This window comes from Oncorhynchus gorbuscha, linkage group LG13 (genome assembly GCF_021184085.1).
Source record: "Oncorhynchus gorbuscha isolate QuinsamMale2020 ecotype Even-year linkage group LG13, OgorEven_v1.0, whole genome shotgun sequence".
NCBI lineage: Eukaryota > Metazoa > Chordata > Actinopteri > Salmoniformes > Salmonidae > Oncorhynchus > Oncorhynchus gorbuscha.
Genome location: NC_060185.1, coordinates 92,292,043 through 92,318,042, shown reverse-complemented (window position 1 = coordinate 92,318,042; position 26,000 = coordinate 92,292,043). Strand labels below are relative to the sequence as shown.

At 42.7% G+C, this 26,000-nt stretch overlaps 2 protein-coding genes and 1 long non-coding RNA gene across 3 annotated transcripts; 1 reads left to right on the top strand and 2 right to left on the bottom strand.

Annotated features, from left to right (window-relative positions):
• Window positions 1-194: 194 nt before the first annotated feature.
• Window positions 195-5,791, bottom strand: LOC123993715 (transmembrane emp24 domain-containing protein 9-like). Its single transcript, XM_046296129.1, has 5 exons — window positions 5,562-5,791; window positions 4,913-5,013; window positions 4,633-4,758; window positions 4,308-4,454; window positions 195-1,839 (listed from the first exon to the last, which is right to left on the bottom strand). The coding sequence occupies exons 1-5, from the start codon at window positions 5,707-5,709 to the stop codon at window positions 1,690-1,692; spliced, it is 672 nt and encodes a 223-aa protein (XP_046152085.1). The 5' UTR covers window positions 5,710-5,791; the 3' UTR covers window positions 195-1,689.
• Window positions 5,792-6,902: 1,111 nt separating this feature from the next.
• Window positions 6,903-18,459, bottom strand: LOC123993711 (vesicular integral-membrane protein VIP36-like). Its single transcript, XM_046296126.1, has 8 exons — window positions 18,229-18,459; window positions 11,281-11,399; window positions 10,985-11,102; window positions 10,715-10,797; window positions 9,666-9,827; window positions 9,232-9,346; window positions 8,307-8,426; window positions 6,903-8,122 (listed from the first exon to the last, which is right to left on the bottom strand). The coding sequence occupies exons 1-8, from the start codon at window positions 18,437-18,439 to the stop codon at window positions 7,962-7,964; spliced, it is 1,089 nt and encodes a 362-aa protein (XP_046152082.1). The 5' UTR covers window positions 18,440-18,459; the 3' UTR covers window positions 6,903-7,961.
• On the top strand, window positions 18,094-21,594 carry LOC123993712. The gene is made up of 3 exons (XR_006831499.1): window positions 18,094-18,418; window positions 20,391-20,616; window positions 20,704-21,594. It is a non-coding gene; the product is annotated as an uncharacterized LOC123993712 (long non-coding RNA).
• The last annotated feature ends 4,406 nt before the right edge of the window (window positions 21,595-26,000 follow it).

The following is a 26,000-nucleotide window of genomic DNA, read 5'->3' as shown; positions in this document are numbered from 1 at the left end:
ACATTAAGGATAAACAAAAAACAGATTAACTGAACAAAACATTTTTTTGCTAAAATTATCCAGTATAGTTCTAATTGTTTTATGATAGACAAAAGAAGCAAAAGACTGCTTTCTGGCTAAATACTTTTCAAGTGTACAATTGATGTTTACCCACGAATCAACTCCTTGTATATGATGAGAACCGGAGCAAACTGTTAAACTGGACAGCAGTTCTTTATTGAATTAAATCAGTGTCTTCAAAACTCTACTTGAGAATTTGGAGAAAGGAATTGGACAAAACAGAAGCCAAAAACACAATCTCTCCTGGTTCACTTAGATATGCACTATAGATGGGAAAAAAAACAAGCAAATCTCTTTAAATCAATATTTACTTGACCATCATCAAGTCAATGGATTGTGATAAGTGAACATCTTTGGCAGTGTATTCAGCAAGTTAAGGAGAAACTGAACTGCTCACTTACTTAAGCAAATGCATAGCTAGTATTTCACATTACTTTTCTTTCTTCCATAGAACTACCATATTAACAGACACTATCACCACCCTTTAACTAAAATGTCATGTTTCTTGTCTCACTTTCCAGCTTTATAAACGGACCATTAAAACAAACACAGACCGTGCCCGTATTCAGTAAGCGTCTCAGAATAGAAGTGCTGAGCTAGGATCAGCTTTGACTTTTAAATCAAAATGAATAGCAAGATGTAACCGATACTAGATCAGCAAGCCTACTCCAAGGTGCTTTGTGAATACAGATACTGGCTAACAAGACAGGAAGGAGAAGGTTCCAAATTTTCAAGATCTCCATTAAAAAAAAAATGTAAATGATGGATGTCTTTCTGTTTCTAAACACACAGACCATGACTGACACTAAATACATCAGGGGTTGAAATGTAAATTAATTTGAATCTAAATAAAAACATCCAGATACAAAGACCAGTATGCACACATGACCAAAAATACATTTCATAAATCAAGTCACCATTTCTGTTGTACAGCTCTAAACTAAAATAGGTGCTCTCTCTCAGCTAGTAACAAAAACCCCATTACAATGCATGTAGAGTGAGAACATTGTCTAATTAGTTTGAAAACACACCTAAAATATGCAGCCTATAATCTGACTGGCAGTCACAAACAGAAATATATTATGGGGGGGGGGGGGGGGGGCAGCATGTGTTGAAAAAAAATACAAGTGGTTTTAAATTTCCGAAGAACAATGTTTGATATCATCAATAGTAAAAAAAAAAAAACGTTTATTTTCCCAGCCTAAAGTAAAACATTATGTAGAGGATCATAAATAAAACGAATTGCAGACTGATACCTTATAGAAACAGGGATGGGGAATATCAAGGTCATAAAAGGGTCTTAAAAATCCAAAAGCAGAGCCCTATCAAAATGCAAAGTAATTGGGTGGTTTTCACTGATAGGATGGTAACTTCACCAGTCTTCACATATACTTCTGGGAGCAAACACACATTCTGACTGATGTTTGAGTACTGCATTCAGACCAGGGTTGGGTTCATTTCACTTATCAATTCAGGAAGTGAATTTAAAATCTGAATTGATGAATGAAAAATGCCTCATAGAAAACAATGGGAGAATTTTCAATTGAATAGAGTTAAAGTTCACTTCCTGAATTTACTGATTTGATCCCCAACCCGGACTCAGGTAAACAACAAAATGAGAGTGCAGGTCTACACTAATTTCTTGGCTTCGAAGAAACTCTTGAGATGTCTCATCTGCCAGAAGCCAATGGCCACCAGGATCAATGTCTGAACGATGGACCACCACAGAACCCTCTGGTTTGTGCTCTCACTGGTCTGCCTGAAGCGCTCCTCACGGTACTGGAAAAGACAGAGCAATTATAAATACAAATAGTAGCACACAAGCCAAGGCAATCAATATCTGAACTAGAGGTAAATATGGAGGTAAATATTGAATTCAGCAAATGTCTTAAATCAAACTGCCTTGAAAAGACTGGTATTTTAATGAGAAAACATTGCACCAAATGGTTCGTTTCGCATTCATTCCGCTCATTGTGCTTCACGGACCACCTGTCGGTAGACGTCTGACTGACATTATTTCAGTATTTTTCTACATGTAGAATCGGTTTGTAAATTACAGCCAGCTCTCTTTTCAGAGGTGCCAAGGACTCATGGCAAGCAAACACTACCAGTGTGTCCAGGGCTTTACTCAAGAGGACAGCTGATGTAGACTTGAGTTAGGCTGTATCACAACCAGCCGTCATCGGAAGTCCCATAGAGCGGGGCACAATTGGCCTAGCGTCATTTTACGGACATATTTAATCAAACCTTATCCCAGTCTGCTGTTCCCACATGCTTCATGAGGGCCACCATTGTTCCTGTTCCCAAGAAAGCTAAGGAAACTGAGCTAAACGACTACCGCCCCGTAGCACTCACTCCCGTCATCATGAAGTGCTTTGAGAGACTAGTCAAGGACCATATCAACTCCACCCTACCTGACACCCTAGACCCACTCCAATTTGCTTACCGCCCCAATAGGTCCACAGACGACGCAATCGCAACCACACTGCACAAACCAATCTGGACAAGAGGAATACCTATGTAACAGGATAACTTTAGACCGTCCCCTCGCCCATACTCAGGCACGAACCAGGGACCCTCTGCACACATCAACAACAGTCACCAACGAAGCGTCGTTACCCATCGCTCCACAAAAGCCGCGGCACTTGCAGAGCAAGGGGAACTACTACTTCAAGGTCTCAGAGCAAGTGACGTCACCGATTGAAACGCTATTTAGCGCGCACCGCTAACTAAGCTAGCCGTTTCACATCCGTTACACCTATGTGAGAATGCTGTTCATCGACTACAGCTCAGCATTTAATACCATAGTACCCTCCAAACTCGTCATCAAGCTCGAGACCTTGGGTCTCGACCATGCCCTGTGCAACTGGGTACTGGACTTCCTGAAGGGCTGCCCCCAGGTGGTGAGGGTAGGTAACAACATCTCCACCCCGCTGATCCTCAAAACTGGGACCACACAAGGGTGCGTTCTGAGCCCTGTCCTGTACTCCCTGTTCACCCACGACTGCGTGGCCATGCATGCCTCCAACTCAATCATCAAGTTTGCGGACGACACCACAGTGGTAGGCTTGATTACCAACAACGACAAGACGGCCTACAGGGAGGAGGTGAGGGCCCTCGGAGTGTGGTGTCAGGAAAATAACCTCTCACTCAACGTCAACAAAACACGGGGAGATGATTGTGGACTTCAGGAAACAGCAGAGGGAGCACCCCCCTATCCACATCGACAGGACAGTAGTGGAGAGGGTAGTAAGTTTTATGTTCCTCGGCGTACACATCACAGACAAACTGAATTGGTCCACCCACACAGACAGCATTGTGAAGAAGGTGCAGCAGCGCCTCTTCAACCTCAGGAGGCTGAAGAAATTCAGCTTGTCACCAAAAGCACTCACAAACTTCTACAGATGCACAATCGAGAGCATCCTGTCGGGCTGTATCACCGCCTGGTACGGCAACTGCTCCGCCCACAACCATAAGGCTCTCCAGAGGGTAGTGAGGTCTGCACAACGCATCACCAGGGGCAAACTACCTGCCCTCCAGGACACCTACACCACCCGATGTCACAGCAAGGCCATAAAGATCATCAAGGACAACAACCACCCAAGCCACTGCCTGTTCACCCCGCTATCATCCAGAAGGCAAGGTCAGTACAGATGCATCAAAGCTGGGACAGAGACACTGAAAAACAGCTTCTATCTCAAGGCCATCAGACTGGTAAACAGCCACCACTAACATTGAGTGGCTGCTGCCAACATAATGACTCAACTCCAGCCACTTTAATAATGTAAATTGGTGGAAATTGATGTGAAAAATGTATCACTAGACACTTTAAACAATGCCACTTAATATAATGTTTACATACCCTACATTACTCATTTCATATGTATATACTGTACTCCATACCATCTACTGCATCTTGCCTATGCCGTTCTGTACAATCAGTCATTCATATATTTATATGTACATATTCTTTATCCCTTTACACTTGTGTGTATAAGGTAGTAGTTGTGGAATTGTTAGGTTAGATTATTCGTTGGTTATCACTGCATCGTCGGAACTAGAAGCACAAGCATTTCGCTACACTCGCATTAATATCTGCTAACCATGTGTATGTGACAAATACAATTTGATTTGGGTTAGGGTTTGGCCGGAGTAGGCTGCCATGGTAAAGAAGAATTTGTTCTTAACTGACTTGCCTAGTTAAATAAAGGTTAAATAAAAATAAAAACATTTAAAAATGTACTCACCCTCTGATAGTTCTGCTCCTTCTGGATCTGGTCCACTTGCTCCACCAGCTGTCTCACTCTCAGCTGCAGCTCTGTCAGCTTGTCTTTGGCTGCAATCTCTGCATAGTTATTGGTGTGCTCTCCCACTTGGATGTCCAGGTGAACTCTCTGAGGAAAGAAAGGGTGGTTCACAGCAATTCAGAGGAGCATAAACATAGGTCTTTTCAAAACACTTACACCCCCCGCCCCCATCCCATATTGTATCCTTCCATCAGCTTTTCTTATTGACCCACATTGTGAGTGCAATAGCCTTTTCCTCCACATTTGTCCCACTAAATGTACTTACAAGCATTCCTCCAGCGAAGAGGGCAAACTTGGAAGAGTTGGAGTGAAGGCAGATCTGATGTTCTCCTGGGGTGTGAGAGGTGAAGGTGAATCTTCCCTCCGAGCCGTATTGACGAGACAGGATCACCTAGAGTCCAGATAAGAAAACACACAGGAAGCAACACTATCAGTATAATTACTATTCAATTCAATGTAGCTTGGTTTTTAATTATTCTCACAGGCTTCTCTCAGAGAATATCATATGATGTGAATGATACTGGTTGCAGAGTGTAGCATCCTACCTTCTCATCAGGGTCTTTCACCTCAACAAACATCCCCAGACCCTGTGTGGCAGGAAGGTACTCTTCTTTCTGTTTGTCGTACAATTGTGTACGATAGTTTCCTTAAAAAAGAGACAAAAATGTAATTGTTTACGCATGCCAGCCAATGACTGCTTCTACCGGTCTTATCCTTACAAGTGCCTAGCTAGAGGGTAAACGGATAGGGTCAGGGGTCGTTTCAGGACCTACAATATGGATGGTACGACAGTAAAATGTAGTTACACTAGATATGGTTTATATTTATTAAAAGTATCCACATCATGCTAGTTGAGGAAATCAATATGACAAGTGTCAGGTTTTTATTGTTAGATATAACTGCACTGTTGGAGCTAGAAACATGAGCATTTCGCACCTGCGATAACATCTGCAAATGTGTACGCCACTAATAAAATTGTATTTGATTTGTATAGCTTACGTTAGCTAGCTGGTTAACTTAGTTAGCTAACCTGCTCATGAATTTGAGAAGCTAGCTAGCCAAGTCTGTCAACAAGTCAACTGAAAAGTAAGTTTACAGACACATTTAATGTTAACTAACTACTGTTAACGTTAACTAGATTAGCTGACTTCCCGAGGCTAAATAGCATAGCGATTCAAAGATAACGTTACTGACCGATGATCATGGTTTCATCCGGAATTTCCTCTATGAAGCATTTCTTCTCAGTCTCCCCGATGTGAAAGTACAGCGAGGAGACAAAGGTGTAATAAACGTTCAAAATCAAAACTAACAACACACAAGACTGCATTTTGACTGCCACCATCTTCCAGGCGATGATAGACGAAGGATGTTGTGATCTGAGTCTGCGCGGACACCAATGCCACGTAACCTATCGCTTATCATCGTCCAATCAACACTCGAGTTAGACTTGTGGTTATGGTAGTTCTAAGTAATGTTCTTCCGGTTTCATGTTTATGCATATATTATTATTTTATTTTTTTCAATTTAAAGTTAAGTTTTCTTGTTTTTCAATCAACCAACAAAACACATTCCACATTCACAGATGTGACAGGCTTAAAAAAAAAAAAGTTAAAACATTTTTTTTGAAAAAATTAAATTAAAATGAATGATAAAGTCAAATAAAAACATTTATTTTTCTTAATCTATTTATTTTCCTTGGTGCATACATATATATACATACATACACACACATGCATACATACGCACACGTACTCAAAAACTAAATTAAAATAAAAACACACAAAAAAAAAAACATATAACACTTGCAGCAGCACTATCAAGGTTCTTATCAGCTATTTCAAGCATTCGCTGAGATGACGGGCCAATAATTCATTTTTTAGTACCTTACACAACATGTATCTGCGCATTTCCCTAGTCACCCCGTTCACTCTGTCCAGTTTGAAATATAGTTGAATAGTGGAGACCAGAGTCTATCAAACTTGGGCTGTCTCTTGTGGAGGTCATAAGTGAGCTTTTCAAGAGGAAGAAAGTCAATCTGGTCAATCCACATTTTAAATGTAGGAGGGGTATTAGAGGCCCACAATAGAAGAATACATTTCTTAGCAAAGTATGTAATAGTCATAAGCAAATTTTCTCTGTTAGGATCAAGAACAAAGTCCTGCTGGGCATTAAGAATATAAATTCACGGGGTCATATCAAACTGTACCTCTAGTATTTTCTGTGCAGCAGTATGTACAGATTGCCAGATTCTGGCAATCTCTCTACAGCTCCAAAATACATGCAAATAGGTTCCAATTTCAGAGGTACATCTTTTACAGTTAGGCGACATATCCGTTTTCATTCTTCTTATTATTTTTTAAATCCGACACTAACAATGCGGATGAAAATAATTAACTGACTATGGTCTTCAATTTAGACATCAATTAGTTTAATCAGTAGTAGAGCTTCACTAGAAAAAGTGCAGGGCTAAACGTGTACTGTCTGTCACACAAAATGATATGAAAGCTTTAGGACTACACATTAGAAGACACTGAGTTGAATCATTAGGGGAGACCAGTTTTATTGCGTCTTATACAGGATAACGCAACACGGCCTTGTTCAGTTTGAATCATTAGGGGAGACCAGTTTTATTGCGTCTTATACAGGATAACGCAACACGGCCTTGTTCAGTTTGAATCATTAGGGGAGACCAGTTTTATTGCGTCTTATACAGGATAACGCAACACGGCCTTGTTCAGTTTGAATCATTAGGGGAGACCAGTTTTATTGCGTCTTATACAGGATAACGCAACACGGCCTTGTTCAGTTTGAATCATTAGGGGAGACCAGTTTTATTGCGTCTTATACAGGATAACGCAACACGGCCTTGTTCAGTTTGAATCAGTCAATCACGGTAAAGGGACATTTCTACTCAAATGGTCCGTGTTAAAGCAGCCACCTCAAGAGGAAAGAAACACTTTATGCAGAATCATTAAAAACACAATTCCCATGGATCTAATTTCAAATGTGATGCAATCTCACATGAGAGATTTGTAAAGCCCCCAAGGTAGGCCTTACCAGAATGTAAATGTGCCCGAAATCCTTACCAACATCCATATTGAATTCAAAGTCAAGAGCAGTTAGAGATCAATGTAAAAAACTAAATTAAATTCTAAACATATTTCAAAAAATCAGTCCAATCACTCAGAATCCAATGGTATAAAAACATGAGGTGAAAATAAATCAACTTATACAGAAAATGTTGTGAAAGTAAATCTCATTTGAAAGTTATTTAACAAATCAGTGTTTTTACAGGTTGATCCAAATTCACAAGTATCCCCTGTAATGTGAAAACAAAAACAACAGGGGAAAGGGTGTGAATAAAAACAAAAACAAACTGCCTCCATCAGAAGGTCACTCATATATGTGGTAGTCATGGTTATTTCACAAACATTGGACGATACCATATGTGACTGTAATCATCGCGGTGCTTCAGCAGATATAAACATTTGTACAATCTTTAGAAAATTCACTTTGGATGGGTTTCTGAATCTGTATTTTTCACAACAGTTCATTTTACAAATACCTCTCACATACAGAAATATGTTTTTCCTCTCAATAAAACCTCCTGTTTCTTTCCTGGCGCTTCTGAAAGACTACAGCCCCTACAACACCACAAACTACAATTCCCAGTAGAGCACATAGCAGAAGCAGGAAGACCTTCCAGCCAGTAAGAGGTGTGCTTCGGAAGTTACCAGTAGGATCATCAATGTTGTCTTTGAAAGAGAAAAATTAAAGAAGAATGATCATGGTTAACTCTTAATCTAACAAATCTACTCACCTACCGTAGATGATTTATAGTAAGATGACAAATACTTAACGGTGGTCAAATGGAATACCATCTTTGTCTATTTGGTTAGAACAGAAATGGGTTTTCTTTATCGAATAAAATATACCTACCTTTGGGGGACTTCAGCAGGCTGACACTTGGCTCAATCTTGGTCCAGTCCAGACTGTCCTCATCAGGTGCGTGTTCCACCATCAGCTGATACATCTTCATAGAGATGACGTCATGGTTATCTGCAACATGAGAGTGGTGTTAGCATGAATCACCATAGACTTCAAATGTACAACGCCAGACTGTGAAATGAAAAAACAAATCATTGGTTCAATCTGTGTGTACTCTTCTGCACAGCAAGGTTGTGTTTTTTTTAAATAAGAATTTAATCAAGGTCAGGCATTATCTTTCCCAGCGTGCAGTTTTTAAATTTGTGTTCGAGACCTAAAAAGAAATGAGATCTACATCTTGAAAGAATCAGTCTCTATTTAATCCACCCTGACCCAACCTACCAGAGATCCACTGTAGCAATAATCAGTCTCTATTTAATCCACCCTGACCCAACCTACCAGAGATCCACTGTAGCAATAATCAGTCTCTATTTAATCCACCCTGACCCAACCTACCAGAGATCCACTGTAGCAATAATCAGTCTCTATTTAATCCACCCTGACCCAACCTACCAGAGATCCACTGTAGCAATAATCAGTCTCCACAACCTGACCCAACCTACCAGAGATCCACTGTAGCAATAATCAGTCTCTATTTAATCCACCCTGACCCAACCTACCAGAGATCCACTGTAGCAATAATCAGTCTCTATTTAATCCACCCTGACCCAACCTACCAGAGATCCACTGTAGCAATAATCAGTCTCCACAACCTGACCCAACCTACCAGAGATCCACTGTAGCCATAATCAGTCTCCACAACCTGACCCAACCTACCAGAGATCCACTGTAGCAATAATTAGTCTCCACAACCTGACCCAACCTACCAGAGATCCACTGTAGCCATAATCAGTCTCCACAACCTGACCCAACCTACCAGAGAGATCTCCCGTAGCAGCAGAAGCCCCAAAGTAGTACCCCGTGGGGAGGCGGACACCCCCGATGTCAATGCACTCTTTCCATTCATTCTTATCATCAATGTCAATCATCACCTGTAGAGATCAGAATGGCACAATTCAGCAATTGCCATTATTTGAATAGAAATGTATCATGTCAATTACATAACTTATACTCTATAACATAAAAGAAAGAAGAAAAAAAAAAGAAATATATGAAGTATATATAACACAAGAAGCCAGGTTCCCAGACAAAGATGAAGCGTAGTCCTGGGCCAAAAAGCATGCTCCAAGAAGCATCTCTATTAAGCATGCCGTTTCATACAGGACTGGGTTAAGCCTCATCTGTGTTTAGGATACCAGTCCAAGATGTCTAGACTATAGTCATTTATATCACTTAAAAAGGGATTCCTACTGAGAGTCTGCGCTTGGAGTAGCGAATGGCGAGGTAGGTGTCATGGTCTTTGTTCCTGATCTCAGAAGAGCAGCCTCCCAGTTCAGAGGTACGTCCATCATTCCCATGGTCATAGGGCAGAGAACCATTATTCACCATGGCAGAGATGTAGGGAAAGGAACGCTAGTGTAAAGCACAAGGGATGTAACAGAAAACATAAAATATTCAATAAAGATCAGACATTGTGAATCAATTATTTGATCCTAGTCCTGACTCAGTTATCAATCCATCTTACGCTGTGATGCAAAAAATATACATATTTTTTTAATTTTACCCCTTTTTCTCTCCAATTTCATGGTATCCAATTGTTTTTAGTAGCTACTATCTTGTCTCATCGCTACAACTCCCGTACGGGCTCGGTAGAGACAAAGGTTGAAAGTCATGCGTCCTCCGATACACAACACATTCAAGCCGCACTGCTTCTTTAACACAGCGCGCATCCAACCCGGATGCCAGCCTCACCAATGTGTCGGAGGAAACACTGTGCACCTGGCATCCTTGGTTAGCGAGCACTGCGCCCGGCCCGCCACGGGAGTCGCTGGTGCGTGATGAGACACGGACATCCCTACCGACCAAGCCCTCCCTAACCCGGACGACGCTAGGCCAATTGTGCGTCGCCCCACGGACCTCCCGGTCGCGGCCGGACGCAAAATTATTTGTACAAGTATTTCAAAATGTTTAATAAGCCGAATGCAGCATATTAAAGGAGATGTTGATGATGCTACAAAAAGGTCCTTCTCAGAAAGAAACTAAAAAGCTTCATATGAAAAAAAAAAAGAACAAAGAAACTCAAAAGAAAATACATCACATTAAAATCCTTCCATCACATTGACATGAAACGAAGGAGAATAATGATAAATGTAGCTGCGTCAACTCACGTCAGCCGCCTCGTGGTTATGGTACGTGTCTATTAAAAAGGGCGAGACCGTGGAACTTAGCATTGCTGCCAAACACAGACCCTGCAAAGGGAAGAATCACGTCAAGTCAACAAGCCAAATCGCTGCACTTACATCCATCCCATGGAGATCATTGCGGAAGGTATCCACAAATAAAGCCAGGCCAACAAAATGGTCTTGGTTTCCAAAGACTGGGCCTGAATGGAAGGCAAAGAGTTCGAGATATGATGAGCACATGACTGAGACTTAAAGTGATTACGGCAAATGCAACCCAGTGCTACCACATCACATAGACTAGTCTACTGATTTGATTGCCAAAGCTTTGTACTGGAATGAAGAAGTGATTGATGACAAAGATTCTATTTTGGCAAGATGATGTATTACCTGGATGAAGTCTCTCCTTCGTGTACCAGATTGCGATGCCGTCTCCATGGAGATTTTTCTTCCCCGACCCGTGGATCTTGTACTGCACGTGCATCTCCCAGTCTTTCAGATGAACAGGCTGCACAGAGAAAACACAATGACATTGGATCATCAATTCAACCATGAATTGGACCTATCTATTCAATTTAAAATGTAGATATTCTCCAATCAAGCTATAATGGATTTGAGAGTGGACTGTATTTTCGGTCTGTAATGCCTAACAGAATACATTTCATAAAAGCTAGTTCCTTACTCACCACTGTGTTCCATATTGATCCCTGTTTACTTCTCTCATCAGGTGTCAGGCGCACATACGAGCTGGTGACTAGCGTGCTCCCCCAGAAGTCCCACTGACTGGATGGGCTGCTTCCAACACCTGTACAACATTTTGGTGAAGAGTCGAGCAGGATTTTAGAGACACATGGGAGAAGAATGTGAAGAATTCCGTTGTTCATCAATTACTCATTGCCACCCCTAGCCCAGCTCTCGAGAAGCCATTCTTGGGTTCTCAGTTGATGGTATGGAGGACAGCTGGCTCCATGTGAACTACAACACCGACGCTCTGTTTTAACATTTAGAAACATTATTCATCTTCACTAGCAAATTAGTTTTGGAAACCTTTGAGACTTAACTTTCATATAAACAAGAAATAATCTTTCAAATACAAAATTACTGTGCACAGTTTAGCAAAAGACCATTCCCCTCACAAGTGGAATGGTCATTTGGCTCAATGTAATGGTCAATGGCTCAATGTAATTAAGAGTTATGAATTAGCCAAGCAGACTAAACAGAGTTGAGTGGAGTTGGCTACCCCAAGCCTGGCCCAAGATGTACTGTTAAGAAGGAGCCTACCGTTACTCCTCAAGGTCCAAGGACCTTATCATTTATTTTATTTTAACTTTATTTAACTAGGCAAGTCAGTTAAGAACAAATTCTTATTTTCAATGACGGACTAGGAACGGTGGGTTAACTGCCTTGTTCAGGGGCAGAACGACAGCTTTTTACCTTGTCAGCTTGGAGATTCCATCTTGCAACCTTCCGGTTACTAGACCAACGCTCGAACCACTAGGCTACCCTGCCACCCCATATGACATCCTAATAGCAATATATAATATCCTAATAGCAATATATAATATCCTAATAGCAATATATAATATCCTAATAGCAATATATGATCTCATCCTAATAGTAATATATGATCTCATCCTAATAGTAATATATAATATCCTAATAGTAATATATAATATCCTAATAGTAATATATAATATCTAATAGTAATATATAATATCCTAATAGTAATATATAATATCTCATCCTAATAGTAATATATAATCTCTTCCTAATAGTAATATATAATCCTAATAGTAATATATAATATCTCTTCCTAATAGTAATATATAATCTCTTCCTAATAGTAATATATAATCTCTTCCTAATAGTAATATATAATCTCTTCCTAATAGTAATATATGCTATCCTAATAGTAATATATGCTATCCTAATAGTAATATATAATATCCTAATAGTAATATATAATATCCTAATAGCAATATATAATATCCTAATAGCAATATATAATATCCTAATAGCAATATATAATATCCTAATAGCAATATATAATATCCTAATCGCAATATATAATATCCTAATAGTAATATATAATATCCTAATAGTAATATATAATATCCTAATAGTAATATATGCTATCCCATCCTAATAGCAAACTATGATATTTTTGACCTGCAATAGATGCAAAGGCTTTGGCAGGGGGGAAAAAAACTCAGTAGTGAGAGTAACCGTTTCAAGACGTGGACACAACGTTGTATGAATGCCACCAGGGCACAGACAAACAAAGCCAAAGACACATATGCTGCTGAAAGGGATAAGAAGAAGGAAGTAAGTTCAAAGACAAATCACTGTCATTTATACTATACACTTTTATAACATTCATTTAATTTGAATAATGTTGAAGTACTAATTAACAATGGAATGTTTATCAATAAAATTGAAAGTGGGACTTTAAAACGGGTGTTCCAACTCTTTGGTCAGTAAAGATCCCATTAGGAAATAATATATATGTAACAAAATATCTGAAAAAAACAAAAAAGTTTAAAAAATATATTTTTGTCCTCCGAATAGAGGGGTGTATAGGCCAATAAAATACATACAAATAAAGAGTATTTAAGTGGAGTCAGGTTGGAGAGTTTCCCCTGTATAGAGTGGTGTTAGGGTGGTGACATACCCCTGTATAGAGTGGTGTTAGGGTGGTGAGTTTCCCCTGTATAGAGTGGTGTTAGGGTGGTGACATACCCCTGTATAGAGTGGTGTTAGGGTGGTGAGTTTCCCCTGTATAGAGTGGGGTTAGGGTGGTGAGTTTCCCCTGTATAGAGTGGGGTTAGGCTGGTGAGTTTCCCCTGTATAGAGTGGTGTTAGGGTGGTGAGTTTCCCCTGTATAGAGTGGTGTTAGGCTGGTGAGTTTCCCCTGTATAGAGTGGGGTTAGGCTGGTGAGTTTCCCCTGTATAGAGTGGGGTTAGGCTGGTGAGTTTCCCCTGTATAGAGTGGTGTTAGGGTGGTGAGTTTCCCCTGTATAGAGTGGGGTTAGGCTGGTGAGTTTCCCCTGTATAGAGTGGGGTTAGGGTGGTGAGTTTCCCCTGTATAGAGTGGTGACTTCCCCCTGTATAGAGTGGTGTTTTCCCCCTGTATATAGAGTGGTGTTAGGCTGGTGAGTTTCAGTTACAGCACAACGGTTTGATTTGTTTGATCGTAGCTAGCTACATAGCTAGCTACATAGCCGTCTGTGTATCAAAGATAATTGTTGTCGTTCTTTTAACGCAACGTAACGTAATCAACACTGCTAGCTAGCCAGCTAGCCCCCGAATAGCAGCACTGTAGAAACTATTACACTCAACGGAACAACTTGATTAGTGTAGTGTCAACAACGCAGCCACTGCCGGCTAGCCTACAAAGTCAACAACGCAGCCACTGCCAGCTAGCCTACTTCAGCAGTACTGTATCATTTTAATCATTTTAGTCAATAAGATTCTTGCTACGTAAGCTTAACTTTCTGAACATTTGAGACGTGTAGTCCACTTGTCATTCCAATCTCCTTGCATTAGCGTAGCCTCTTCTGTAGCCTGTCAACTATGTGTCTGTCTATCCCTGTTCTCTCCTCTCTGCACAGACCATACAAACGCTCCACACCGCGTGGCCGCTGCCACCCTAATCTGGTGATCCCAGCGCGCACGACCCACGTGGAGTTCCAGGTCTCCGGTAGCCTCTGGAACTGCCGATCTGCAGCCAACAAGGCAGAGTTCATCTCAGCCTATGCCTCCCTCCAGTCCCTCGACTTCTTGGCACTGACAGAAACATGGATCACCACAGATAACACTGCTACTCCTACTGCTCTCTCTTCGTCCGCCCACGTGTTCTCGCACACCCCGAGAGCTTCTGGTCAGCGGGGTGGTGGCATCGGGATCCTTATCTCTCCCAAGTGGTCATTCTCTCTTTCTCCCCTTACCCATCTGTCTATCGCCTCCTTTGAATTTCATGCTGTCACAGTTACCAGCCCTTTCAAGCTTAACATCCTTATCATTTATCGCCCTCCAGGTCCCCTCGGAGAGTTCATCAATGAGCTTGATGCCTTGATAAGCTCCTTTCATGAGGACGGCTCACCTCTCACAGTTCTGGGCGACTTTAACCTCCCCACGTCTACCTTTGACTCATTCCTCTCTGCCTCCTTCTTTCCACTCCTCTCCTCTTTTGACCTCACCCTCTCACCTTCCCCCCCTACTCACAAGGCAGGCAATACGCTCGACCTCATCTTTACTAGATGCTGTTCTTCCACTAACCTCATTGCAACTCCCCTCCAAGTCTCCGACCACTACCTTGTATCCTTTTCCCTCTCGCTCTCATCCAACACTTCCCACACTGCCCCTACTCGGATGGTATCGCGCCGTCCCAACCTTCGCTCTCTCTCCCCCGCTACTCTCTCCTCTTCCATCCTATCATCTCTTCCCTCTGCTAAAACCTTCTCCAACCTATCTCCTGATTCTGCCTCCTCAACCCTCCTCTCCTCCCTTTCTGCATCCTTTGACTCTCTATGTCCCCTATCTTCCAGGCCGGCTCGGTCCTCCCCTCCCGCTCCGTGGCTTGACGACTCATTGCGAGCTCACAGAACAGGGCTCCGGGCAGCCGAGCGGAAATGGAGGAAAACTCGCCTCCCTGCGGACCTGGCATCCTTTCACTCCCTCCTCTCTACATTTTCCTCCTCTGTCTCTGCTGCTAAAGCCACTTTCTACCACTCTAAATTCCAAGCATCTGCCTCTAACCCTAGGAAGCTCTTTGCCACCTTCTCCTCCCTCCTGAATCCTCCTCCCCCTCCCCCCCCTCCTCCCTCTCTGCAGATGACTTCGTCAACCATTTTGAAAAGAAGGTCGACGACATCCGATCCTCGTTTGCTAAGTCAAACGACACCGCTGGTTCTGCTCACAGTGCCCTACCCTGTGCTCTGACCTCTTTCTCCCCTCTCTCTCCAGATGAAATCTCGCGTCTTGTGACGGCCGGCCGCCCAACAACCTGCCCGCTTGACCCTATCCCCTCCTCTCTTCTCCAGACCATTTCCGGAGACCTTCTCCCTTACCTCACCTCGCTCATCAACTTATCCCTGACCGCTGGCTACGTCCCTTCCGTCTTCAAGAGAGCGAGAGTTGCACCCCTTCTGAAAAAAACCTACACTCGATCCCTCCGATGTCAACAACTACAGACCAGTATCCCTTCTTTCTTTTCTCTCCAAAACTCTTGAACGTGCCGTCCTTGGTCAGCTCTCCCGCTATCTCTCTCAGAATGACCTTCTCGATCCAAATCAGTCAGGTTTCAAGACTAGTCATTCAACTGAGACTGCTCTTCTCTGTATCACGGAGGCGCTCCGCACCGCTAAAGCTAACTCTCTCTCCTCTGCTCTCATCCTTCTAGACCTATCGGCTGCCTTCGATACTGTGAACCATCAGATCCTCCTCTCCACCCTCTCCGAGTTGGGCATCTCCGGCGTGGCCCACGCTTGGATTGCGTCCTACCTGACAGGTCGCTCCTACCAGGTGGCGTGGCGAGAATCTGTCTCCTCACCATGCGCTCTCACCACTGGTGTCCCCCAGGGCTCTGTTCTAGGCCCTCTCCTATTCTCGCTATACACCAAGTCACTTGGCTCTGTCATAACCTCACATGGTCTCTCCTATCATTGCTATGCAGACGACACACAATTAATCTTCTCCTTTCCCCCTTCTGATGACCAGGTGGCGAATCGCATCTCTGCATGTCTGGCAGACATATCAGTGTGGATGACGGATCACCACCTCAAGCTGAACTTCGGCAAGACGGAGCTGCTCTTCCTCCCGGGGAAGGACTGCCCGTTCCATGATCTCGCCATCACGGTTGACAACTCCATTGTGTCCTCCTCCCAGAGCGCTAAGAACCTTGGCGTGATCCTGGACAACACCCTGTCGTTCTCAACTAACATCAAGGCGGTGGCCCGTTCCTGTAGGTTCATGCTCTACAACATCCGCAGAGTACGACCCTGCCTCACACAGGAAGCGGCACAGGTCCTAATCCAGGCACTTGTCATCTCCCGTCTGGATTACTGCAACTCGCTGTTGGCTGGGCTCCCTGCCTGTGCCATTAAACCCCTACAACTCATCCAGAACGCCGCAGCCCGTCTGGTGTTCAACCTTCCCAAGTTCTCTCACGTCACCCCGCTCCTCCGCTCTCTCCACTGGCTTCCAGTTGAAGCTCGCATCCGCTACAAGACCATGGTGCTTGCCTACGGAGCTGTGAGGGGAACGGCACCTCAGTACCTCCAGGCTCTGATCAGGCCCTACACCCAAATAAGGGCACTGCGTTCATCCACCTCTGGCCTGCTCGCCTCCCTACCACTGAGGAAGTACAGTTCCCGCTCAGCCCAGTCAAAACTGTTCGCTGCTCTGGCTCCCCAATGGTGGAACAAACTCCCTCACGACGCCAGGACAGCGGAGTCAATCACCACCTTCCGGAGACACCTGAAACCCCACCTCTTTAAGGAATACCTAGGATAGGATAAAGTAATCCTTCTCACCCCCCTTAAAATATGTAGATGCACTATTGTAAAGTGGCTGTTCCACTGGATGTCATAAGGTGAATGCACCAATTTGTAAGTCGCTCTGGATAAGAGCGTCTGCTAAATGACTTAAATGTAATGTAAATGTTTCCCCTGTATAGAGTGGTGTTAGGCTGGTGAGTTTCCCCCTGTATAGAGTGGTGTTAGGCTGGTGAGTTTCCCCCTGTATAGAGCGGTGAGTTTCCCCTGTATAGAGTGGTGTTTTCCCCCTGTATATAGAGTGGTGTTAGGGTGGTGAGTTTCCCCTGTATAGAGTGGTGTTAGGCTGGTGAGTTTCCCCCTGTATAGAGCGGTGAGTTTCCCCTGTATAGAGTGGTGTTTTCCCCCTGTATATAGAGTGGTGTTAGGGTGGTGAGTTTCCCCCTGAATAGAGTGGTGTTAGGGTGGTGAGTTTCCCCTGTATAGAGTGGGGTTAGGGTGGTGAGTTTCCCCTGTATAGAGTGGGGTTAGGGTGGTGAGTTTCCCCTGTATAGAGTGGTGAGTTTCCCCCTGTATAGAGTGGTGTTAGGGTGGTGAGTTTCCCCCTGTATAGAGTGGTGTTAGGGTGGTGAGTTTCCCCCTGTATAGAGTGGTGTTAGGGTGGTGAGTTTCCCCTGAATAGAGTGGTGTTAGGCTGGTGAGTTTCCCCTGTATAGAGTGGGGTTAGGGTGGTGAGTTTCCCCTGTATAGAGTGGGGTTAGGGTGGTGAGTTTCCCCTGAATAGAGTGGGGTTAGGGTGGTGAAAACTAGTTAGCTACAGCAAGCTAGTTAGCTAAATTGACATATGCTTAATGCTTTTCGACCTGTCCCCAAATTAATTTAGTTTGGTTCAAAGTTCGTTTTGATATTTCAACCTGCATGTCCTGATCGCGTCAAAAGCAACTTGCGCGAGCGGTCTGGTCAGCATGTTATGACGGAACCAATGGGATGCAGGAACGCCCCGAATTGCGGGCTGCAGTTGCACACTGTTTGGCTAGTTAGCAAACAATCTAGTTAATTAGTATAACTGGCTCCTTGCAGCTAACGTTATTGACTATATAAAAGTTAGCTATCATTATCACATGCCGTTAGCGTACTTACCCTGGTACGGTTTCATGAGCGAATGCTCCCGCTTTAAGTGCTCTACATTGCCGTCTGTTATATCGCATTTCAATAGAGTAAAGTGAAGTAATAGGAAAGGCAGTGGTCTGCTGATAAATGTACCAACAACTCTCATTTTGCTGCCTGGGAAAGACACCATGGATCCTGGATAACCATCTTCCTGATCCGGGTAGGACACAGCAACTCCCATTAAAATAGTTCCTATGTTACTTTTCAGTTCAGGAACTTTAACCGTGTCCTATTTTTGTTGTTGTTGAAATAACCGTCTATATGAAAGTAATATTTTCATTGTTACCTTTCAAAGTTCAAACAGCGTTTTTTAAAATTTATTATCGCTTTGAACTTGTAGTTGTAAATAATGTTTTCATAGTTGGTAAAAATTACTATAGCCAATCATGGACGACCACATAGTTAAAGACAACAAAAACGACCAATCAGGGGCTTGGTTGTAGTTGAAATGTTCGAAGTATGCAAATGTTCACAACATTGCAAATGGCACGACTGACGTTTCTTTTTCTCCACTAGATGGTGCCACTACATCAGTTTGTTAATTTGAAGAGTTCGTAACTTCCTACTGTGTCGGCCCACAAGGTCGCAAATAAAAACTATGAAAATAAAGCTGATATATTGACTTCACAACAAAAATAAGTATAAAAAGAAACGGAACAATTAAAAGGCACCCTAAGGAAAAGAAAAGCTAAAAATATTTTTTAAGCTCTCTTTTCAATTTGTCCACAGATCAAATACAACTTTTATTTGTCACATTCGCAGAATACAACAAGTGTAGACTTTACCGTGAAATGCTTACAAGCAGCAGCAGTGCTGCTCTTCCAGAGGCTGGGGGTGAAATAACTAAAGGCTGCCTCCATTCCTCTTGGTTCTAGGCTTTGGGATACTTAAGGCCAGAGGACCTGAGGGGCCTTGTAAAACTTAAAAGCATGTATTGGGATGCATATTTGTGGATTGATTTAAAAACCAATAGAATAATCTTAAAATTAATTCTAAAACTCACAGGCACCCAGTGCAGAGACCTCAAAACCGATGTAATGTGTCCTCTCCATCTGGTCTTGGACAGTACCTGTGTTGCAGCATTCTGTAGGGTTTGAAGTTGAACAATGGCTTTCCTGGGTAGACCAAACAGAGCATTACAGTAGTCAAGCCTGCTTGTATTTTTTTATGATTTAACATATATTTAACTAGGCAAGTCAGTTAACAAATTCTTATTTTCAATGACGGCCCAACGCTCTAACCACTAGGCTGATACAGAGAGACTCATCCATACATAAGAGAGAAAAGGTTGCACCTTGATGAAATTACTCAGGTGGTAAAAAGCCATTTTGGTCACATTCCTAATGTGTGATTTGAAATTTAGTTCAAAATCTAAAATAACACCTAGTGTTACAGCATGTAACAATTTTACAGAGTTACAGTTCATAAAAGGACATCAGTCAATTGAAATAAATTCATGAGGCTCTAGGGTAACCTAGTGGTTAGAGCGTTGGACTAGGTTGTGAGTTCAAACCCCCGAGCTGACAAGGTACAAATCTGTCATTCTGCCCCTGAACAGGCAGTTAACCCACTGTTCCTAGGCCGTCATTGAAAATAAGAATTTGTTCTTAACTGACTTGCCTGGTTAAATAAAGGTAAAATAAATAAATAATCTATGAATTTCACATGACGGCAGGGGCACAGCCATGGGTGGGCCTGGGAGGGCATAGGCCCAGTCACGGAGGAGCCAGGCCCAGCCATTCCTGCAGTCAGCATACCAATTGGAGCATCCCAATTGCACATTTTAGTGTCCTTATATTGTCCTCCAGCACAAGGTTCACCTATATAATGATTATGCTGTTTTAATCAGCTTCTTAATATGCCACACCTGTCAGGTGGATGGATTACCTTGGCAAAGGAGAAATGCTCACTAACAGGGATGTAGACAAATTTGTGCCCAACATTTGACAGAAATAAGCTTTTTGTACGTATGGAACTGGGATTTCTGGGATCTTTTATTTCAGCTCATGAAACATGGGACCAACATTTTACATGTTTTGTTTATATTTTTGTTCAGTATAATTCCTGTTATAATGAAACTTTGTTTGTTTTCTCTCTAGACACAGTGATTTACTTTTCTACTTTCTCTTCAGATTTAACATCAAAACAATAAAGAAGGGATCCTACCACTGCACCCGGGGGGGCCGCCCCCCAGGACTGACGACATTTATCAAGGATCCCCAGTAGTTCCTGCCAAGGCAGCAGCTCTTCATGTTTTTTAAAATAGAATTTGGGAGTACATCCAACCGGCCTCACTACCGCACACCACCTGTAACCACGCCAGCCCAGGACCTCCCCATCCGGACAACTGATGAAACTGTGGGTTTTCATAACCGAAGAATTTCTGCACAAACTGTCGGGAAACATCTCAGGAAGACTAATCTGTGTGCTCTTCATCCTCACCAGGGTCTTGACCTGACTGCAGTTCGGAGTCGTAACTGACCTCGGTGGGCAAATGCTCCCCTTCGATGGCCACTAGCATGCTGGAGAAGTGTGCTCTTCACGGATTAATCCAGGTTTCAACTGTTTCTGGCAGATAGTGAGCGTGTATGGCATCGTGTGGGCGAGTGGTTTGCTGATGTCAACGCTGTGAACAGCGTTCCCATGGTAAAGGTGTGGTTGTGGTATGGGCATGCATAAGTTACGGACAATGTACACAATTTAATTTTTGTCAATTTGAATAAACAAAGATATCGTGCCCTTTATCTGCCAGCATACCTCATATTTCAGCATGAATGCACAGCCCCATGTCGCAAGGATCTGTACAATTCTGTACAATTCCTGGAAGCTGAAAACATCCGGGTTCTTCCTTGGCCCGCATACTCACCAGACATGTCACCCATTGAGCATGTTCGGGATGCTCTGGATCAACGCGTACGTCTGCGTGTTCCAGTTCCAGCCAATATCCAGCAACTTCGCACAGCCATTGACGAGGAGTGGGACAACATTCCACAGTCCGAAATCAACAGCCTGATCAACTCTATGTGAAGGAGATGTGTCGAGCTGCATGAGGCAAATGGAAGTCACCAGGTACTGACTGGTTTTCTGATGCACGCCCCTACCCTTTAAATGTTTTAATTTATTTTATTTTATTCCCAGTGATGTGAAATCTGTAGATTAGGGTTAGCTAGCCGGTAACTGGCTAACACCAGACACCGATGAAAACCTAGCTAGCCAGTAGCTAACACCGGACACGGATGAAGACATAGCTAACACCAGACACAGATGAAGACCTAGCTAACACCAGACACAGATGAAGACCTAGCTAACACCAGACACAGATGAAGACCTAGCTAACACCAGACACAGATGAAGACCTAGCTAACACCAGACACAGATGAAGACCTAGCTAACACCAGACACAGATGAAGACCTAGCTAACACCAGACACAGATGAAGACCTAGCTAACACCAGACACAGATGAAGACCTAGCTAACACTAGACCGAGATGAAGACCTAGCTAGCCAGTAGCTAACACCAGACACATATGAAGACCTAGCTAACACCCGACACATATGAAGACCTAGCTAGCCAGTAGCTAACACCAGACACGTATGAAGACCTAGCTAACACCAGACACATATGAAGACCTAGCTAGCCGGTAACTGGCTAACACCAGACACATATGAAGACCTAGCTAACACCCGACACATATGAAGACCTAGCTAACACCAGACACAGATGAAGACCTAGCTAGCCAGTAGCTAACACCAGACACATATGAAGACCTAGCTAACACCAGACACAGATAAAGACCTAGCTAACACCAGACACAGATGAAGACCTAGCTAACACCAGACACAGATGAAGACCTAGCTAACACCAGACACAGATGAAGACCTAGCTAGCCAGTAGCTAACACCAGACACATATGAAGACCTAGCTAACACCAGACACAGATAAAGACCTAGCTAACACCAGACACAGATGAAGACCTAGCTAACACCAGACACAGATGAAGACCTAGCTAACACCAGACACAGATGAAGACCTAGCTAACACCAGACACAGATGAAGACCTAGCTAACACCAGACACAGATGAAGACCTAGCTAACACCAGACACAGATGAAGACCTAGCTAACACCAGACACAGATGAAGACCTAGCTAACACCCGACACATATGAAGACCTAGCTAACACCCGACACATATGAAGACCTAGCTAACACCCGGCACATATGAAGACCTAGCTAACACCCGACACATATGAAGACCTAGCTAACACCAGACACAGATAAAGACCTAGCTAGCCAGTAGCTAACACCAGACACATATGAAGACCTAGCTAACACCAGACACAGATGAAGACCTAGCTAGCCAGTAGCTAACACCAGACACGGATGAAGACATAGCTAACGCCAGACACGGATGAAGACCTAGCTAACACCAGACACAGATGAAGACCTAGCTAGCCAGTAACTAACACCAGACACAGATGAAGGCCTAGCTAGCCAGTAACTAACACCAGACACAGATGAAGACCTAGCTAACCTGTAGCTAACACCAGACACAGCTGAAGACCTAGCTAACACCAGACACAGATGAAGACCTAGCCAGTAACTAACACCAGACACAGATGAAGACCTAGCGAACACCAGACACAGCTGAAGACCTAGCTAACACCAGACACAGATGAAGACCTAGCCAGTAACTAACACCAGACACAGATGAAGACCTAGCTAACACCAGACACAGATGAAGATCTAGCTAAAAGGTAACTAGCTAACACCAGACACAAATGAAAGGGGAAACATATAAGTATATTTGCCATAGATTAATAGTGTAAACTTTCAATTATATTTGCTGACACTATACAGTCAAATTTTAGCACAAGTAGCATAGCTATCCAGGCATATATACCATGCCCCTTTGCAAACACGCCTTCTCCGATGTTGGTACTTATTTAACTTAGGTACGAGAATGTCATGCTGCCATTGGTGTATTAAAATAGAAGTTAAGGTGATGTCCCCTTAATAAGGAATCCAAGAGTTTGACATGGGGGATGGAACTAGAGGTCGACCATTATGATTTTTCAAAGCCGATCCGATACCGATTCTTGGAGGACCAAAAAAGCCTGTACCGATTTAATCGGCTGATTAAAAATATTTGTAATAAAGACAATTACAACAATACTGAATTAACACTTATTTTAACTTAATTTAATACATCAATAAAATCTATTTAGTCTCAAATAAATAATGAAACATGTTCAATTTGGTTCAAATAATGCAAAAACAAAGTGTTGGAGAAGACAGTAAAAGTGCAATATGTGCCATGTAAAAAAAGCTCATGTTTAAGTTCCTTGCTCAGAACATATGAAAGCTGGTGGTTCCTTTTAACATGAGCCTTCAATATTCCCAGTTAAGAAGTTTTAGGTTATAGTTATTATAGGACTATTTGTCTCTATACCATTTGTATTTCATATACCTTTGACTACTGGATGTTCTAATAGGTACTTTAGTATTGCCAGCCTAATCTCAGGAGTTGATAGGCTTGAAGTCATAAACAGCGCAATGCTTGAAGCACAGCGAAGAGCTGCTGGCAAATGCAGGAAAGTGCTGTTTGAATGAATGCTCTCAAGCCTGCTGCTGCCTACCACCGCTCAGGCAGACTGCTCTATCAAATACACGTAATTATAACATAATAACACACAGAAATACAAGCCTTAGGTCATTAATATGGTCAAATCCAGAAACGATCATTTTGAAAACAAAACGTTTATTCTTTCAGTGAAATATGGAACCGTTCTGTATTTTATCTAACGGGTGGCATCCAGAAGTCTAAATATTGCTGTTACATTGTATAACCTTCAATGTTATGTCATAATTATGTACAATTCTGGCAAATTAATTATGGTCTTTGTTAGGAAGAAATGGTCTTCACACAGTTCGCAACGAGCCAGGCGGGCCAAACTGCTGCATATACCCTGACTCTGCTTGCAAAGAAAGCAAGAGAAGTGACACAATTTCCCTAAATTCTTGTTAGCAGGCAATATTAACTAAATATGCACGTTTAAAAATACATACTTGTGTATTGATTTTAAGAAAGGCATTGATGTTTATGGTTAGGTACACATTGGTGCAATGTTAGTGCTTTTTTCATGAATGCGCTTGTTAAATCACCCTTTTGGTGAAGTAGGCTGTGATTCAATGATAAATTAACAGGTACCGCATCGATTATATGCAATGCAGGACAAGCTAGATAAACTAATAATATCATCAACCATGTGAAGTTAACTAGTGATAATGTTAAGATAAGTTTAATGCTAGCTAGCACCTGAAAAACTTGTGTGTGTATATATATATATATATATATATACATACATACATACATACATACATACATTGGGGAGAACAAGTATTTGATACGCTGCCGATTTTGCAGGTTTTCCAACTTACAAAGCATGTAGAGGTCTGTAATTTGTATCATAGGTACACTTCAACTGTGAGAGACGGAATCTAAAACAAAAATCCAGAAAATCACATTGTATGAGGTGGAGCCACAAGGAGCCATTGAGGTCATTTGGATTGTTTAAATAAAAAATACAAAATGTGCACCATTTTTCACATCCCACCCTGCTTCTCCAATCACCACTGTACTAGTCTCCACAGATGGGCTGTGTGGCTGGTCTCTTCACTAGTCTACAGATGGGCTGTGTGGCTGGTCTCTTCACTAGTCTATACAGATGGGCTGTGTGGCTGGTGTCTTCACTAGTCTCCACAGATGGGCTGTGTGGTTGGTCTCTTCACTAGTCTACAGATGGGCTGTGTGGCTGGTGTCTTCACTAGTTTTCACAGATGGGCTGTGTGGCTGGTGTCTTCACTAGTCTCCACAGATGGGCTGTGTGGCTGGTGTCTTCACTAGTCTCCACAGATGGACTGTGTGGCTGGTGTCTTCACTAGTCTCCACAGATGGGCTGTGTGGCTGGTGTCTTCACTAGTCTCCACAGATGGGCTGTGTGGCTGGTGTCTTCGCTAGTCTCCACAGATGGGCTGTGTGGCTGGTGTCTTCACTAGTCTCCACAGATGGGCTGTGTGGCTGGTCTCTTCACTAGTCTACAGATGGACTGTGTGGCTGGTGTCTCCTGCTACTTGATCTCACTATATCCTCCTCCAGTGATCCCATCAGAAGCTATAGTATATGTGAAAAAATATAATGGACAATTATTTTGGAAGGAATTCATTGGATGGTAATGTTTCACTGTGTGACGTCTGTGCGTTCATATTCATAATACTCTCGTCTGACAGTGTGTGATGAATAGGCCTCTGACAGAATGTTGTAGAACACAGACCATGATGAATGATGAATGAGACGAGAGGGTGGAGTGTGAGGACTGTAGAGAAGACACTTCATATTCCTCCCCCTCAGTTTAAGTCAGCTAGACCAGGGTTTCTGCCTCTCCTCCTCCCCCCTAGGGTGCACAAAAACCAACTCAGTGAAGATATTCAGTTTGTTGTTTATTTCAATGGCTCATCTGATAAAAGCCCCTTTATCAACAAAAATACTGGGACATTTCTCATGTCCAATGAAATGACAAGTAGTGTGGTTGTTTGGTATCAGCACAGTTCTGTGTACATGGAAAAATGCACAGTATCGCTATAGCAACATGTGCAGTACACCAGTCAAGGCTGCAATATGCAACATAGTTATGTGTTCAGAGCTCTCTGCTTTCTGGCAGCAAGGAGCAACATGGAGTCAAAT

Bases quoted from the DNA above. Each gene is read 5' to 3' on its own strand.
- LOC123993711 (XM_046296126.1), bottom strand. From the start codon at position 18,439: ATGGGAGTTGCTGTGTCCTACCCGGATCAGGAAGATGGTTATCCAGGA. The intron at 11,103-11,280 runs GTGAGTAAGGAA...TTCTCTGTGCAG, and splicing joins GATCAATATGGAACACAGTG to CCTGTTCATCTGAAAGACTG. The intron at 9,828-10,714 runs GTAAGTGCAGCG...GCTTTACACTAG, and splicing joins ATGATCTCCATGGGATGGAT to CGTTCCTTTCCCTACATCTC.
- LOC123993715 (XM_046296129.1), bottom strand. From the start codon at position 5,709: ATGGTGGCAGTCAAAATGCAGTCTTGTGTGTTGTTAGTTTTGATTTTG. The intron at 5,014-5,561 runs GTCAGTAACGTT...CTCTTTTTTAAG, and splicing joins GGATGAAACCATGATCATCG to GAAACTATCGTACACAATTG. The intron at 4,455-4,632 runs GTAAGTACATTT...TTCTTTCCTCAG, and splicing joins TCTTCGCTGGAGGAATGCTT to AGAGTTCACCTGGACATCCA.